The 17,136-nt window shown below is 38.1% G+C and overlaps 1 protein-coding gene across 1 annotated transcript; it reads right to left on the reverse strand.

Moving 5' to 3' along the window:
- Positions 1–4,967: 4,967 nt before the first annotated feature.
- Positions 4,968–7,679, reverse strand: LOC120293801 (receptor-like protein 7). The gene is made up of 2 exons (XM_039313557.1): positions 6,863–7,679; positions 4,968–6,751 (listed from the first exon to the last, which is right to left on the reverse strand). The coding sequence occupies exons 1-2, from the start codon at positions 7,677–7,679 to the stop codon at positions 4,968–4,970; spliced, it is 2,601 nt and encodes an 866-aa protein (XP_039169491.1).
- Between the last annotated feature and the right edge of the window lie 9,457 nt (positions 7,680–17,136).

Consider the following 17,136-nt stretch of genomic DNA (forward strand, 5'->3'; position numbering starts at 1 on the left):
TTCTATATGCGGGTGCTAATGAGGCCAGATACAAGCCATTTGATTCAGCTGGGTTGGCAAACGAGTAAGGACTGTCCGATCTTCTCTTATGTGGACCATTGGATTCCGGAGAGTAGCTCAGCGAATAAGAGCCTCCCAATCTCCTTCCATCCTAGCCATTCGTTCTCAAATTAGGGTTTCTACCAAAGCTAGCAGTCGCAAATCATCCTCCCCCTCCTTGCCTGAAGCCTTTGTTCTCTTCGGTGAACCCACGACCGCCATGAGCACCGGGCGGCGTCTCTGCAGAACTGAAGCTCGTTTGAAGGGCAGCAAAGGAAAATCCTTTGCCTGCTTTACCATGCTCGGTCACGGCTTGCCACTGGCTTTCCCCTTGGACCGCTAGTTGGTAGATTTGCCTGAGTGACAGCTTCGAGTTCATTGCCAAGATTTGCAATCGGAAAGATGAGTATGTGTCATTCAAGATTAGTAAAAAATGAGTCACTTTCTCCCTCTCCTTGATTGCTCGATACTACTACAGCATGGTTTGCAGCCCCTTAAGGTGTTCTTTGGCCACCTTGAGCTCATTCCAAAGAACTGAGAGCTAATTAAAGCAAGCGGCAGCCGATAAGTTTCCTTGCTTCAATTCCGAGAAGGCTTTAGTGAGGGTAAAGAGCTTGCCGAATCAAGCCATTCATACATCTCTAAGATGTTCCCTAAATCTTCCTTGAGTCCTCGGTCGATGGTAGCCCAATCGCAACGTCCAAAGCAACACAATTCCTAATCCCGGTACGGACTAACTAATTGCATTTTCTCTAATGGTGCTGCAACCGTTTGTCGATCAGATAAGGAATGGCTTCGTCAAGGAAGCCGTCCTTGTCCTTTGTCTCTAGTGCACATCGAAAGTCTCAAGCCCAAGCATTGTAGTTATTTGCCTCGGTGAGTTGCGTGTTGATGAATCGTAGCTTCGATCCATCGGTCAGCAACATGTAGAGAGGTCACCAGGCTTAGGACGGTCGTTGTTGATGGGGAACTTATAGGGCAAAAAACCGGATTGAAGATCTGGTAGGGATTCGTCTCCACACCTGGTGGGATGGATCCGGTTCCAAGACCTAGTCTTGTCTAGCTCGATCGACCACTTGGATGGTTCTCCTGCGAAGGAAGTATTGGCCCATGCCCTTTGGGCCGAGTTCTAGGGCCTAGTACATTCTCCTCTTTAGATAAGCACTGTTGGGCCCATGTGTGGCTAGGTCCAGCAGCCCATTGGCCTTGAAATGGATACTAGCTGATGTAAGGCCATTGAATCGGGCCCTGGATTTGAACCGAAGCAAGTGAAGCCGTAAATGATTGCTAGGCAAGAACCACGTTTTCTTCAATCGGATTAGAAAAGTTTTGGATTCGAAACTTGTTGGGGGCGAGCTGAGGGTTTCCTCCATTGAATGGTTTGTTTAAAGTTTTTTTTTTTTTTGACACGGTATCAAAAATGAATTCCTATTTGGTGGTTGGTTCGTTTTGCAGGGTTGAGGTTGCAACAACTAACCAGAAAAGAACTGAATGGCAATTCGAGATTGCGGAAGCTTAGGCCAGGATAGAATGCTCTGATACCATGATAGAAATTGAAATAGAATGGAGAGGAAGATCGTAATTCTGTATTTTTGTATATATTTGTACATGTACATTGTTCTATTTATAATACTAGAGAAAAGTGTAAGACAGGAAAGAAAAGTATAGAAATATACACTAATTACATAATGATTCCAATTCCTATTTTACCAAGCAAATTATCAATTTATTGAATCAATCATTGATACTCAGAATTTGTATCTCCTAATTATCAAACCATATTTCCAACGTGGACTTCATGTTGTAAGACTATGTTTTAGGCAACTTCCCCTCAAAAATAAGGGAAAAGGAGAAGATGATGCAAAAGGCTTTATATGTGATTGAGTGGTCAAACACGTGGTAAGTACACAGCAGATGTCGCATTCATTTTATAGTCTCTTAATCAAAGTAACTTTAGAGGCCAAGGCAGTGTTAGTGTAAAGTCTTACTCAATGTGTGATCGATTAAGCAGTTTATGGATATGGTGGCTAGTGGTGCCCCAACCGTCATGTCCGAAAATTCCCTAATAACAGGTAAAAAATTCCCAAAAAATTATATATAATGATATCTCAGTGAAATTTTCTTTTTGCCTTGTTTGCATAACCTCGAATTCTTGGTTTCCCACTAGTTTACTACTATTTGAAGAAATGAGCTGAATCGGAATGTTTAGACAAAATATGTTACTCGAAAGGAAGATGAACCTTTGAGAAGTTATGAAGCGGACTAAAATATGCATGTATCAAATTGCATCTAAACCACTAAAGATGGTAGACTCCATATAGATCCCTCATATCTAACGGTTCGAATTCAATTCGATTCATATACTGAATTCACCAAATAATTTCGAGGAAAGTTTAGATATTCCAGTGCTGTCTAAATGTGGTTTGGGCAACATTGTGTCAAGACAAAAATGATTTAGTCTCAACATTTCGTCATATCAATAGGTCAAGATTTACTTCTAGAGTAATTATTTCAATATCAATCCACATCTTAAGACTTTGGACGTGCATAGCAGGGGTCTATAGGCAAAATTTAGCGCCAATGTCTTTTCAGATGTGTATAGTGCATGAATGGCTAAACTAGAATGAAATTTCGACGCTCGAATTGCTTGTCGCTGCCTATAAAAGCTTCTCCATTGAAAACCAAATCTACCAAAAACTCATCATTCTACATGTTTTGTACTCTGATCGTTTTCCTCCCTGCGTTTCCTACTTCCTTTGCTAATTATCTTGTATAGAATTAACTCCTTATTAAGGGGCCAGTTAATCAACAAATATGAAATATATTGGCTTATTGTGTTTTTAGTTGTAAATATAATTAATTTTTCCGCCCATAATTTGATACACGAGTATATCAACGAAACAATATATCCGGGAGAGCTGAAGTATGACATCTCAACTCTCAAACAGTTTCTACGGCAGTTCATCACCGTATAAACATGTGACTGTTGTTTCACATACTCATGAGCGCCGAATGCCCTTTTATCTTCCAAGTCGTTCCTTCACTAAGTTATAGCCACATCATAATAAATAGGATCGACCAGTTCCAGTTTTTTTTTTTGTTTGAGCACCCCGCCGACAGATGTCAAGGGACAATTGCCAGTTTCCCATTACGAGGCTGGGCCCGGGATACAATTAGGCGGCCCAATCGCTGGCTGAAGGCCCATTCCGTAGCCGGTCGAATTTGTTCGAGGCAAAATTAGAAAGGGAAAAATGCGGGTCGAGTTTCCAAAAGAATTCCAACCTGTCTTGAAGCGCACCTGAGCTGAGCGCCCACCTTCTCTTTCGCTCCTTCAATTCCCCCCACCTTCTCTTCGTCTGTTCGACCTTCTCCGTCTCCCTCAGCGATGGCAGCTTCCAGCTCCGGCGGTTCAATCCCAGCATCCGGTAACGGTCACAGCTCCCGCTTGCATGATGCGATTTCTTCGAATCCATCTCCTCTCCCGTCCGTGTCATTTCTCGCCTCTTGAATTTCTCTCTCTTTGGGATTTGCAGAGGCCGTTCAGCTCCAACTCCGGGTCACTTTTCATTGACATTGTATTGTATAATATATTAACTTAAAGATATAACAAGTGTTATAACTTTTATATGGCCCTCACTTAAATATCAATATTATTATTTTTCTGATCACTTGAGTCCAATAACTTTAGTACGATGCTTACTTAAGTGGTATTACTTTCAATTTATTTAAAAGGTTCACTACTAATGTCATGCCATATCGGATTTTTGGAACTTGAGTGAACTTTTTTTTTTAAAAAAATTGACATTTAAGTAATTGTTGGAAGTTATAGAACTCAAGTGAACAGTTTGTTAGAAGTTATGACACTTAAGTAGATAAAAAGAAAAATGCATGGTATTCAAGTGAGTGCTGTACGGAAATTATGACACTTATAATGTTCTTATTTCCAAGTTTGTGAGTTCAAATTCAATCCATCTCACTCGTGTCATTAAATAATACTTAAATTTCAAAAAATGAAAGCAAAGGTCTTTTCTGAACTCTTATAGATCATTGCCTATTTTCTTAATAATTCCTACTTCTAAGTAAAAGTTTGTGAGGTCGGATTCAACCTATCTCACTCATGTCATTAATCAGTACGAATAGTACCCTTTTATCTCTCTCCTCTTTTTACTTATTTTTCTGTCATTCTTATTAAAAGAACTGAAAACTGTTCAATGATCCATTTTTTTATCGTTCTAATCACCAACCTTGCCCCACACTTTGAAGGCGTGGGTCGAGGATAAAGATGGGGAATTCCATGGCCCCTGCTCACAACTCTACTTATCCCTACATAATCTTTTTTATCATGTTCAATTGTAGAAAGTTCTGTTGATATCGTTATTTTGTTAGATTTCATATTTACATTTATACTCATTAAACTAAACCACTTCATCAAATTATATGCTCTTTACAATTTTACATTTTACTTAAGATAGTCTCTATGAAAATAACTTAAAGGCGCCTTCTACTTATGAACCATGAAGATTTTCACATCAATCTCCTTGGTTTCCATGGATGACAAAAATTTGTGTCATCCTCGACCATGTATAATAATTGGCTTCTCTTTTGTATTCACTTGTCTCGATAACGTCTCTAATCATAGTTTTTACAGGCTTTAAAAAAGATGGACGAATAAACCAGGTCACAGGTTAAATTCTCTATATTTGCAAGTCATTTGGCTAGTAATATTACAACAAAACATTATGACATTGCTGAGAACCTAAAGAACTAACTTTCACGAACAAGAAAACAGCATCTCATAGTAATTTATTGAAACATGTAAAGAAACATAGATTAAAATCTTCAGACATGTAAAACTGTTCTCAACAAAATACTTAGACATGGAGCATTAAGTATCTAGCTAAATATTTTCTTGACTGCCAGTGCTTTCCTCACCTTTTCCATAATGTTGCCATTCTCTTGGAGTAGTGCAAGAACCACCTACTCTTCTCGTCAATGATCAAGTTCCCTAGCACAACACCAACCAAAAACCCAACTCCAGCACCAGCACCAGCCAACACAATTTTCCAATCCAAGTTGAATAGGGACTCTTCTTCATGATCTACTTTGAAAGATGATGGTGGTGGTGGTGGAGCATTATCACCATTTGTGCATTTATTTGGCAGAGGACTTCCACACAACCCCTTATTCATCGCAAATGAACTGCTCCCGAATGTGTCGAACTGTGTTCCATGTGGTATTGGTCCCCATAGTTGATTGTGAGAGACATTGAAAATCGCAAGAAATGTGAGGATGGCTAGTTGTTGAGGAATCTCTCCCACAAGATTGTTTTGGGAAATATCTAATGATTCAAGCACTGTCAAGTTTGCCAAGGAAGGAGGGATGCTACCAGTGAGGAAGTTGTTTGAAAGGTTGAGCATATGAAGAGACTTCAGATCACCAATGAGTTTAGGAATGAAACCTTCAAACTTGTTATTGGAGAGGTCAATTGCCATAAGGATATTTGGAATCTTTGCATATTCTCTTTTAGTGCCCTTATTCATCAATGTCATCGCATAAGTCATCATACTTACTGAAGCAAAAGACATATTAATCCATGGACTAATATGCATATATGCCAACTTTTCTTGACCATTGATATCCTTCATGCTGCGGCAACTTTGTAACAACTTTGAAGGAAGTTTACCATTGAAGCTATTGTTTGAAAGGTCTAGGATGTGTAAACTGGTGAAGCTAAGCCGGCTTAGATGACCTTCTATGGGACCATAAAACTTATTGGACTGCAAGCCAATAACTTTTAGGTAGGCAAATTCAGATAGCCAAAATGGGAATGTATCGGTAATTTGGTTGTAACCAAGATTCAAATACTCCAACATTCCACAATTTCCTAAAGATCTCGGAACAATCCCACTTAGTCGGTTTTCTCTTAGGTCAATCATCCTCAACGCACAACCACTTGGGTAAATGCAAGGAATCTTGCCATCAAATTTATTTCTTGCAAGGTTCAATAATAACAAAGGACCAATACTACCCAAACAAGGAGGAAGTGCGCCACTCAGAGCATTATTGGACAAATCAAGCACGCCAAGAGTGCTCAGTTCACAAATGGTCATTGGGACTTCCCCATATAGGAAATTCTGGGAGATGTTGTATCGCATGATCGAGCGGGGTGGGACAGGTAGGGTTGTTTTTAGCAAGTTAGAGCTAATGTCAAGATACTCTAAGTTTGGCAAAGGAAGATCAGTCTGGTTGTTTTCAAAGCCAGTTAAAAGATTTTGAGAAAGATCTATATACGTGAGAGATTCTTTGCTATTGTTCCATATCCATCTAGGAATGATCCCTTGAATTATGTTGTGTGGAAGGTCTAATGTTGCCAATTCACTTAAGTAGCCTATAAATTGTGGGAACTCGGTTAGGTTGCATGAATCCAAGCTTAAGGTGGTAAGCTTCGATGTAGTGGTCTTGATGAATGACTTGGTGAACGATATATTGTTGAAGGACAAACGTAAGTATGTCAAGTTCTTAAGTTTGAATATATCATTTACCTCGACAATGCCATTGAGATTAAGTGACCCTAGGTCAAGGGATTTAAGATCCTTCAGATTCCACAATGTGCTTGGAATATCACCGCGCAAGTCATTGTCAGAAAGGTAGAGCTCAGCCAACTGCTTCAAGTTCTCAAATGAAGATGGAAATCCACCGCTTAATCGATTATCTATTAAACAAAAATAAAGAAAAGACATAAGACAAAGGAGCGTTAGTTACACCATTGAATTCAATTTCATTTTTCTCTTTGTTTAAGTAATCTTGTCGTTTGAACTATTACCTGAAAGGTCCAATTGCGTAAGTTTTGTCAAGTTGACCACCCACTCCAAAGTATCACCACTCAAGTTATTGAAGGAGAGAAATAGCGATGACAGCTCGGTAAGATTAGCAAAGGAAATAGGGATTGGACCTTGTAAGTTATTTTCATAAAGATATAGTGCAGTGAGATGAGAAAGATTACCCAATGAAGAGGGAAGTGATCCCGAGAAATAGCAACGCTCAGCGTCTAACTCATTCAAGAGACTAAGATTTCCAATTGAATCGGGAATTTCGCCTGAGAAGTTGGTTAGGCGAAGGGCTAAGGATTTCAATGGAGAACCCCAATGCAATCTAGGAATAAAACCAGAAAGGTTTATATTGCCAGCAATGTCAAGGACTTCCAAGTTTGGCAACTGAAAAATGTTGGCCGGAAATTCTCCGTTCAATTCACAATAGCCAAGCTCAAGCGATGTCAGGGAAGAGAGATTCGCTAGCACAGTAGGGATTTCACCGGAAAAGTCAGAGTAGGAGAGAGTAAGGTATTTTAGCCTCGTAAGATTGCTAAAGCCATATGGGATTGGGGAGAAGTCAAAGCTGTTGAAAGAAAGATTGAGCGACTCCAAGTGAACAAGTCGAAAGAGAGTGGTGTTGGGACACATGGTACCTGAGAGACAACTGTTACTAAGGTCGAGGGCGATCACTCGGTCGGTGACCTCATCACATTCGACGCCGTCCCACGAACAACAATCTCCATTTCCATCCAGCAACCAGGAATCGACCTTTGGATAAAAGCATCGCCGATCTGTCGTGTCGATTCTCAAACTTCTCTTGAATTCCATTAAGGCATAGCTCTCATCTGCATGGCATAGTCCCTCAGCAAACCTAGTACGAAAGAGAGAAAGAAGGAACATCCAACTAAGCAGCAGATATGGTGATAGGGCTGCCATAATTTTCTGCTTTTGTTTTTGTTCTTTTGGTTACTAAAGTGAGTTTTCGAGGGAGAATGCAATGGAGAAGCTTTTTATAGGCAGCAACAATTCGTTCTGTCAGTAGAAAATATCTTGCTACTTGACCCGTTCAAAGTGCTTGACCCCTGTAGTTTTCATGGATTTTATGTATGCCGTCCGCGTGGGTTTGAAAATCACAGTATGTTAGATGTATAAATATTTATTTTATAATCTAGCGTAGTGCATTGACGTGACATTTTCTTTTATCCATATTTCTTTATAATACTTTCAATGTAGTATGCATTCATTTCTATAAATGACATTCATATTGCAAATTGGCAACAATCTCCCATGTAATTGTTCGTGTTGTTTGATTTGACACATAGCTTCATAGAGAATTATCAAAAAAGTCCTAAAACTATTATAATTTTATCATTTCAATTTTAAACTTTTTAATTATGCCAATTGAGCCATAAACATTTTCACGTTTTAATAATTGAGTCTATCCAATTAATTTTGATCAAAAATCACTAACGTGGATGTCGGCCGTCCTAAATGGCACGACCAAAGCTAACAAGGACATTTTTCATAATATGTTTATAATTTTTAAAATTTTAAAATTTTTAAATTTTTTCTTTTTTTCTTTTCTTTTCTTTATATTTTCCTTTTTCCCAGGACTTAGGGCTAGCGAGGGTAATGACGCCCTCGCCTGGCCAAATCTGCCAAGGGAATCTCGGCTCTTTTTTCTGTGGTCGGCGATTGTGCCATGAAGGATAGCTGACATCCATATTAACAGCAATTGTGCCACGTGACACAGCCAATGTTGACATTTAAGGCTAGTTTTCTCATTCATACTCACTTATGCATATGTTCTCTCTGTACTTCACTTGAAATTATCACAAAAAATCATTTTGTTTTGGGATTCATCAAGTTTAAGGCTAATTTTCTTATTCATAGTTTCATTTTGATTTTCGAGTAGTAAAGTTTCTCTCTTAATTATATCACGTGTGCTATCATGCATCTAACACAATTTGTGTAAAGGCTAAGTAACAAATTTAAATCCTTTTAGATTTTTTATAATCTTGCATAACAGCATGATTGGTTCTTGACCAAAAAATGTAGATAAATATCATTTCAGCCATTAATTAAGTGGAGTCTATTATAGTACTTACGTGACCAACAATGAAGATGAGCTCGATCTGCTGGTCCAAAGACCACAAGATATTTTCTTGAAAATAATAGGGAGAGGCATCACTTGTCAAATGCTTTAATTGAAAATGCACATGGAAAATGTAAATTTTCTCTGGCCGTGCTTCGCCATTCATTGCCAGTATTTATTGGCGTGGTCCACTTACCAGGGAAATGACACCTCACATCTTTTTCACATAGAGAAGAAAAAAAGGTATCAAACTTGACAAACCTCAACAGAGAATTTTCTTCCTCATGAAAAACCAGTTGTACTAACCTAAGCACAAGGATTGGGATAATTTTACGATTTCCACTATTTTATGGTTATTAGCAAATGGGTTTAAGTGTTCTGACAATATTTTAGCTTAATGTATATTGTAAGTCCTAAATTTAGCAGGAAAAGTTATAAGGAATCTCATGTGTTGATTGAATCAATTTGTGTAACCAGCAACATCAAGTAAGATAGGTGGGTATTTTATGGCAAAAAGAAAGGTTAGTTTAATGTTTAACATATATTTCGAAATACTAGTAAAATGTGTGCGAAGACCAAATATTTTTTTAAAACTGCGCAAACATCAAATTTTTTTAGCATATGGAAGATTCGTTATTTGACTTTCAGTATTAATAAATTATCAATCTTTATGTTATTTAAAAGATGAACTATATGAAATTTTTTTTAAAAAAAAAAGCAACTTTTTCATGATAATCCTAACAAAAGGCAGGAATTAGTTATCTGTTCAACTTTTCATGACTGCATTGTTTTTCATTTTTGAGTGTGAAATGAGAAGGAATCATCTTAACAAATAAAATATAAAAAGAAATCAACACAATAAAAGAAAGGTGAAAGATAAAATGATATTATTGAAATAGATGGATAAGCACTCAGAATCATCAAATAAATACATTGAAATGAGTAAGTACGGCACCTTTATAAGATAAAAAGAAAGCATGGAAGATGGTATGTCATGCTTATGAATGAGAGAGAAACAATGACAGTAATCTAGTATTAAGAATAAATAGATTGTTAATTCAAAAGAGAGATGAAAATTGAGAAGTTATATGTAATGAAGGAGGTAATGTGAACGAGTGTCTTTATTTTAGTGTAAGTTAAATGTGAAAAAGCGTATTATATCATATGAGTTAAATGTCACGGGGTGAGTGTTTTCTTTTCTTGTGACAATAAAGGACATTTTTAGTAGAAAAAATTGTAGTTATGTGCACAATTATTAATGTTTTATATTATAAAAATTATAAATAAATAAATCAAATCTTAATTTGAATGTGAAAGACACTATTCATTTAGAAGTATATTGAAAGGCAAATTATTTAAATGAATAGTCATGTTTTATGGAAAAACACACTCATATAATGGACGAGATTAGGTCTTGTTTAGTAACTATTATCCGATCATTACTTGAAAATCAGGACACTTCCCCACCAAGTGTTGAGTTGCCCGAGTACGCTGGTTTAATTGAATCTTCAGTCAATGAAATCAATTTCAATTTGTCATAGCTAGACACGTCATGTCGTTTAGTGATCAAAAGTCTTAAAGGACGACTCTAGCTATCTGGCATTTACCCCAGTCAAGAAGAATATTTGAACATGAATCGATGGATCTCAAGGCGAAATTTGCCGCAAAAGGCGGTCCTCATTTTTGTCAAACAAAACTGCACTTGAGACGTGCGATTTGGTTCATTTTTGCATTTTGACTTACATTTTCAAATGAAAATAACAGCTCACTAGAATTCCAGCTCAAAGAAAAGAAATGGCCTGCAGAACTTGGGGGAGGGGGAGAACATGACAAAACTCAAGAAATGCGTGTAAAACTATGATATATCATCGCAATTTTTGGCGAGTAATGCTCTTGTTAGTGATTGACCAGATCAAACAGTGTTGGAGTAATGCAGGAACCACCTTCTCTTCTTGTCAATGATGAAATTGCCGAGCACAACGCCGATAGAAAATCCAACTCCAATGCCTACCAGCACAGTTCTCCAGTCCAAGTTGAACAGACACTGTTGTCATTATCTTCTCCGAGCGATGATGTTGGCGTAAGTTATCACCATTTGTGCATTTATTTGGACAGGGGTGTTCCACACAATAATGAACTGATCTCAAATGTGTCCAGTTAGGTTCCTCGTGATACCGATCTCGAGAGTGGACTGTGAGAGACACTAGGAGACGAAGGAAATGCAAATACGAGGAGGATGGAATCTTGTTTAATGGCTCTGGCGATGGTGTCATTCATCCCGTATCTATGTGAAATTGCATCGTCCATGGAATATGATTTTTAGAAAATACAATTTCAGGAAAAAAAAAATGAATCATTTCTAGCTTTTTTTGTGTTGAAAATAAGTTGAAAAAATTGATTTTGCGGTGTTGAAAATAAGCCGAACCACTATAAATCTTGTGTTCAATTTTCTCTTCCCTAACCTTTACTTTACTTTGATCGTATTTTCCTTTCTATCGTTTGCCTAGAATCGCTTCCGTATCTCGAGAAATTGTTTGTGCACCTATTCACCCCCTCTAGGTGCTTATACTAGCTATCTCAATTGGTATCAGAGCCTGTGTACTCACTTTGTTTGAAGTGTTTTACTTCAGAGTTAAAGATCCATGGCTAGTATGTTGGCTCCAGGGCTGGTAGAAGGGCAAAGCAATACCAGACCGCCTTACTTTGATGGAAAGGATTACAACATATGGAAAAACAAGATGAAAGCGTTCCTAAGATCAAAGGATCATCTGGAATGGGACGTTGTAGAAAAAGGAATAATTCCTAAAGCTGCATCTGTCTCAGAAAGAGGAAAAGATGCTGTTGAGTCTAGCGAAATGACTCAGGAATAGATAATCAAGAGACAAGCTCTTGATGCAAAAGCAATTTATTCCTTATATTGTGCTTTATCCCCTTGAATATAACAGAATATCTTCTTGTGTTACAGCTAAAGAAGTCGGGATAGATTACATATTACCTATGAAGGAACCGATCGAGTGAAAGAGACTAGAATCAACATTCTCCTCAGTCAATATGAAGCCTTCAAAATGAAACCAGGAGAATCTATAACTGATATGTTTAGTCGTTTTACAGAAATCGTGAATGGTCTTGAAAATCAAGGTCAACCAATTTCTGATCCCATGAAAGTAAACAAGCTACTGCGTGGACTCTCCAAGGATTGGAATCACATAAAGACCTCAATCAAAGAGACCCAAAGAATCATGCCACTATATGTTGATGAGTTGGTTGGGACTCTTCAGTCTTATGAAGTGGAACGAATCAATTAAGACAAAGACCCTAAAGGTAAGAAACCCATTGCCTTAAAATCTAATGATGATTCTAATGTTACAGATTTTGAAGACGATATGGATGATGAGGAACTTGCTCTCATGATAAGAAGATTCAGAAAGCTGAACAGAAAAGGAAGAAGATTCAATCCAAAGAAACAAAGTTTTCAAAAGCAACAAACTTAGTCTGTTGAGAATGATGAATCAAACAAAGATGTAGCCTGCTTTGAATGTAAGAAAAAGGGACACATCAAACCCAACTGTCCTCTTCTGAGGAAGAAGAAAGGAAAAACTGAAAAGTACCGAAAAGCTCTTAAAGCTGAAACCTGGAGTGATACAAAGTGTGAAGAAAGTAATGATGATTATGCGAATATATGTCTAATGGCACAATCGGATTCAGATTCAAATTTCGAGACAGATTCAGATTGAAAGCGAATTTGAGGTAAGTAACTTCAAAATCCCTATTAAAGTTTCAAAATACATTGATGAATTGTGTTTTAGTCTTAAGACTTCTCTTAAAAGAATTTCCGAACTCAAGAAGGAAAATTCTGCTCTAAAACAACAGAAAAATATTTTGAAAGAAAAGTGAAATGTTTAGACAAGAATGTTTCTTCTCTTAAAGAAAGTGAAGATAATCTTCTAAAAGAAAATACATTCTTGAAAAGTGATATCTCAAATATTTCGAAAAGATTTTCTTCCGAGAAACCTGGAAAAATTCTCTCGTTCAAAGACCTTATTTCAATAAATCTGGTTTGGGAATGCTGAAACCATTCCTTTAATTGATTTTCCTAAAGTGAAGGAAAGAATCAAACAAAGACCCACAAGAGATGCTTATAAAAATCATTTTAGAAGGATCTTTGTAAAACCAATATGTCGCAATGCTCTCAGATGCTTAAAGTGCAATAGTGCAGATCATTTTGAAAAAGAATGTCCTATGATTTGGAAACATGTTAAAAATGTATGGGCAAAAACCGCATATCATACTAACACAAATGGACCCAAGAAAATATGGGTACCAAAGAAGATTTGAGTTTCTTTTTTAAATGTAGGTCACTATCAAGAAAAATATAAAATGGTATCTGGATAGTGGATGCTCAAGACACATGACAGGAGACTCAAATTACTTCATAAAGCTTGTTCGAGTAAATGGTGGAAAAGTCTCTTTCGGAGGAAATAGCAAAGGAAAAATTGTGGGATTTGGAACTGTAAAGATTGGAAATCTCTCAATCAGCAATGTTTCCTTAGTGGAATGACTTAATTACAATTTGCTCAGTATTAGCCAACTATGTGATACTGGTTTCAAAATCAACTTTCAAGAGGGAATATGTTCAGGAATTAGTAAAGATTTTACTCAGTCATTCATGGGTCGAAGACATGGAAATATCTACCTCTTGGATGTGAAACAAGATGAATCGCAATGTCTAATCTCAATTCAAGACGAAGAAAACTTATGGCATAGAAAGCTTGGGCACGTCAATATGAAGCAAATAGCCAAAATCTCAGCAAAGAAGCTTGTTCGTGGTCTACCCAATTTATCATACCAAAAGTCTGATCTATGTACACCCTGTATATTGGGAAAACAGGTAAGAAATTCCTTTAAACCAATAAATCAAGTTTCCACTAACCGTGTACTGCAGCTTCTGTATATGGATCTTTTGGACCAACCAAAACACAAAACATTGGAGGTAAGAAATACTGCCTAGTAATTGTGGATGATTACTCACGATTTACTTAGGTATATTTATTGGCAAGTAAGTCTGAAACTTTCTCTTACTTTGAAAAGTTTGCTAAAAAAGTTCAAAATGAAAAAGGGTATGTTATCTCGAGTATATGAACAGATCATGCAGGTGAATTTGAAAATCATGATTTTACAAAATTCTGTGATGAATCTGATTTTCAGCATGTATTCTCCTCTCCATATACTCCAGAGCAAAATGGAGTTGTGGAAAGAAAGAATAGATCACTTCAAGAAATGGCTAGAACTCTTTTAATTGAAAGTAACATCTCTTTACGTTTTTGGGCTGAAGCAGTTTCTACAACATGTTACATTATAAATAGAGTTTTTCTAAGGCCTATTCTGGGAAAAAAAAAAAACCCCTATGAACTATTCAAAGAAAAGAAGCCTATTGTTTTATATTTTCATGTATTTGGATGCAAATGTTTTATACTGAAAAATGCAAATGATCGAGTTGGTAAGTTTGAAGAAAAGTTAGATGAAAGCATCTTCCTTGGATATTCAACCACAAGCAAAGCGTACGGAGTCTCCAACAAGAAGACTCAAACAAAGTGGAAGAATCAATGAATGTTAAATTCCAAGATTCTATGCAAAATGAATCCATTCGAGACTCATCTTGAAGAATCGAACACCCAGACTCTACAAAGTCTAAAAGACTTTGAAGGACCAGCAATAAGTGACCGTTGAAGATTCAAGTGAAGGAAGTGACCATCAATCTGACAAATTAACTAGCAATTGGAAATATAAGTCCAGTCATCCCAAAGATCTTATTATTGGCGACATCAATGAAGGAATTCGCACATCATCCAAAAGGCGCGAAGAGTCTAGTGCTGTGGCTTTTATTTCTGAAATAGAACCCAAAAGCATAGAAGAAGCTTTATCTAATGAAAGCTGGATTGAAGCTATGCAAGAAGAGCTCGAGCAATTCAAGTATTAATGATGTCCGGGAATTGACTCCTAAACCAAAAGGTAAGTCCGTTATTGGAGCTAAATGGGTTTTCGGGAACAAGATGAACGAGAAAGGAAAAGTCATAAGAAACAAGGCAAGACTCGTGGCCAAGGGATACACACAAGAAGAAGGGATAGACTATGACGAGACTTACGCACCGAGTAGCAAGGTTAGAAGCAATTCGATTATTAATTGCTTTTGCTTGTTATAAGAATTTCAAGTTATTCCAAATGGATGTCAAAAGTGCCTTCCTAAATGGATTCATCCATGAGGAAGTCTATGTGGAACAACCACACAGGTTTGAAGACCTAAGGAAACTTGACTCGGTATTCGAGACTCAAAAGGCTTTATATTAGGGCTGTCAACGGTTCGATTCGGTTCGGTTTTTTCTAAAAAACCGAACCGAATCAACCGTTACATCTTCCGAACCGAAATTTTTCGGTTCGGTTTTTCGGTTTTGAGTTTTCGGTTTTTGGAAATCGGGGCTTTGTTCGTTCTTTTGAAAAAAGCAACACAAAAACGAAAGAGTAAAAGAAAGCTTTATAGGGAAAAGTCAAAAAGAAAAGCTGTACAACAACAACTATAGAGAAGCGACATAGAGGGAAGGGACGTGAAGGACAGGCCGGCAGAGGGAAAAAGCGGAACACTGTTCATCTTCTTCCCCCCGCTCTCGCTGCCGCGTCCGCCGTTCGCAAGCCCAGATAAGCGGCCTAGCGGCCGGTCACCACCGCTCCGCCGGTCTCGCCCGTGATGTGCAGCCCCGCCGCCCACCGCCTCCGCCATTGCCCGCTCGGCCATGCCGGAATGCTTGCCGCCTTCGAGCGTCTCCGCCCGCAACCCGATGCCAGCAAATCCCGGGCCGGTCACCCCTCACCCGCGAGCTCGCACCCGTCGCTGCACCCGCGAGCCCGACGCCCGTAGTCGCGCCACCACTCACCCGTCCCCGCCGCCCGTAGCTCCTCCCTCCGAGCGACGGCACCATAGTAGCTTCCTCCGCCGCACCTAAGTGATCACCGTCACCATTGCACGTCCAAGCCGACCAAGACGAGATACGAGAGGAGAGGACTTAGCGTCAGGAGAGAATAAAACCGAAGATTTGATTTTATCGGTTTTTGGTTCGGTTCGGTTTAGTTAACCGATAAAAACCGAACAAATTAAAAGATATTGGTTTTTCACGAGAAACCGGACCGAAAATCAACCGAACCGAAAAAACCGAATTTTTCAGTTCGGTTCGGTTCGGGATTTCGGTTGTTCGGTTCGGTTTCGGTTCGATTTCGACACTATGCGGGATGAATTTGAAATGAGCATGATGGGTGAGTTAACCTTCTTTCTTGGACTTCAAGTGAAACAACCGGAAGGAATGAACTTTTATTCATCAAGAAAATATGCTAATAATATTGTGAAGAAGTTTGACTGACAATTGCAAAAAGGCCGATATACCAATGTCAAGTTCCTTGAAGATAGATAAAGGTGAAGGAGGAAAGAAAGTCGACCAAAAGTTATACGGGAGTATCATCGGTTCACTTCTTTATCTTACTATTTCTAGACCGATATTTTGTTTAGTGTTTGCATTTGTGCAGATTTCAGCAGACCCTAAAGAATCACATTTAAATCGCAAAGCGTATTATCAAATATATTGCATCAACTTCAAGCTTTGGTCTTTGGTATCCTAAAAGGAGACTTTACTCTTCTTGGATACTCGGACACGTACTTAGCCGGATGCGAGTTGATAGAAAGAGCACCTCGTGTACTGTCCCAACTACTTGGAGGGGGACAGTGTCTTGGTTTTCAAGGAAACAAAGTACGGTAGCTCTCTCTACAGCGACGAGAATATGTAGCTCTTGGAAGTTGTTGTTCACAAATTCTGTGGATAAAACAACGGCTAAGAGACTTTGGAATTGAAGATTCATGCACGGAGATTAAATGTGACAACACCAGCGCAATCAATCTCACTAAAAATCCAATTCTTCACTCAAGAGCAAAGCATATAGAGATTCGACATCACTTCATTAGATATCATGTTCAAAATGGAGAAATTACGATTCAGTTTGTTGACTCAAAGAACCAAGGCGACGGATATATTTACAAAGCCTTTGGAGAAAATTCAATTTGAAATTATCCGTTCCGGACTCAACATTTTGAGGTTTGAAGAAGTTAAAGTCTAGAGACTCTCAAACTCGGACAAATAAGACTTTGACCTG

This window comes from Eucalyptus grandis, chromosome 5 (genome assembly GCF_016545825.1).
Source record: "Eucalyptus grandis isolate ANBG69807.140 chromosome 5, ASM1654582v1, whole genome shotgun sequence".
NCBI classification, from domain to species: domain Eukaryota; kingdom Viridiplantae; phylum Streptophyta; class Magnoliopsida; order Myrtales; family Myrtaceae; genus Eucalyptus; species Eucalyptus grandis.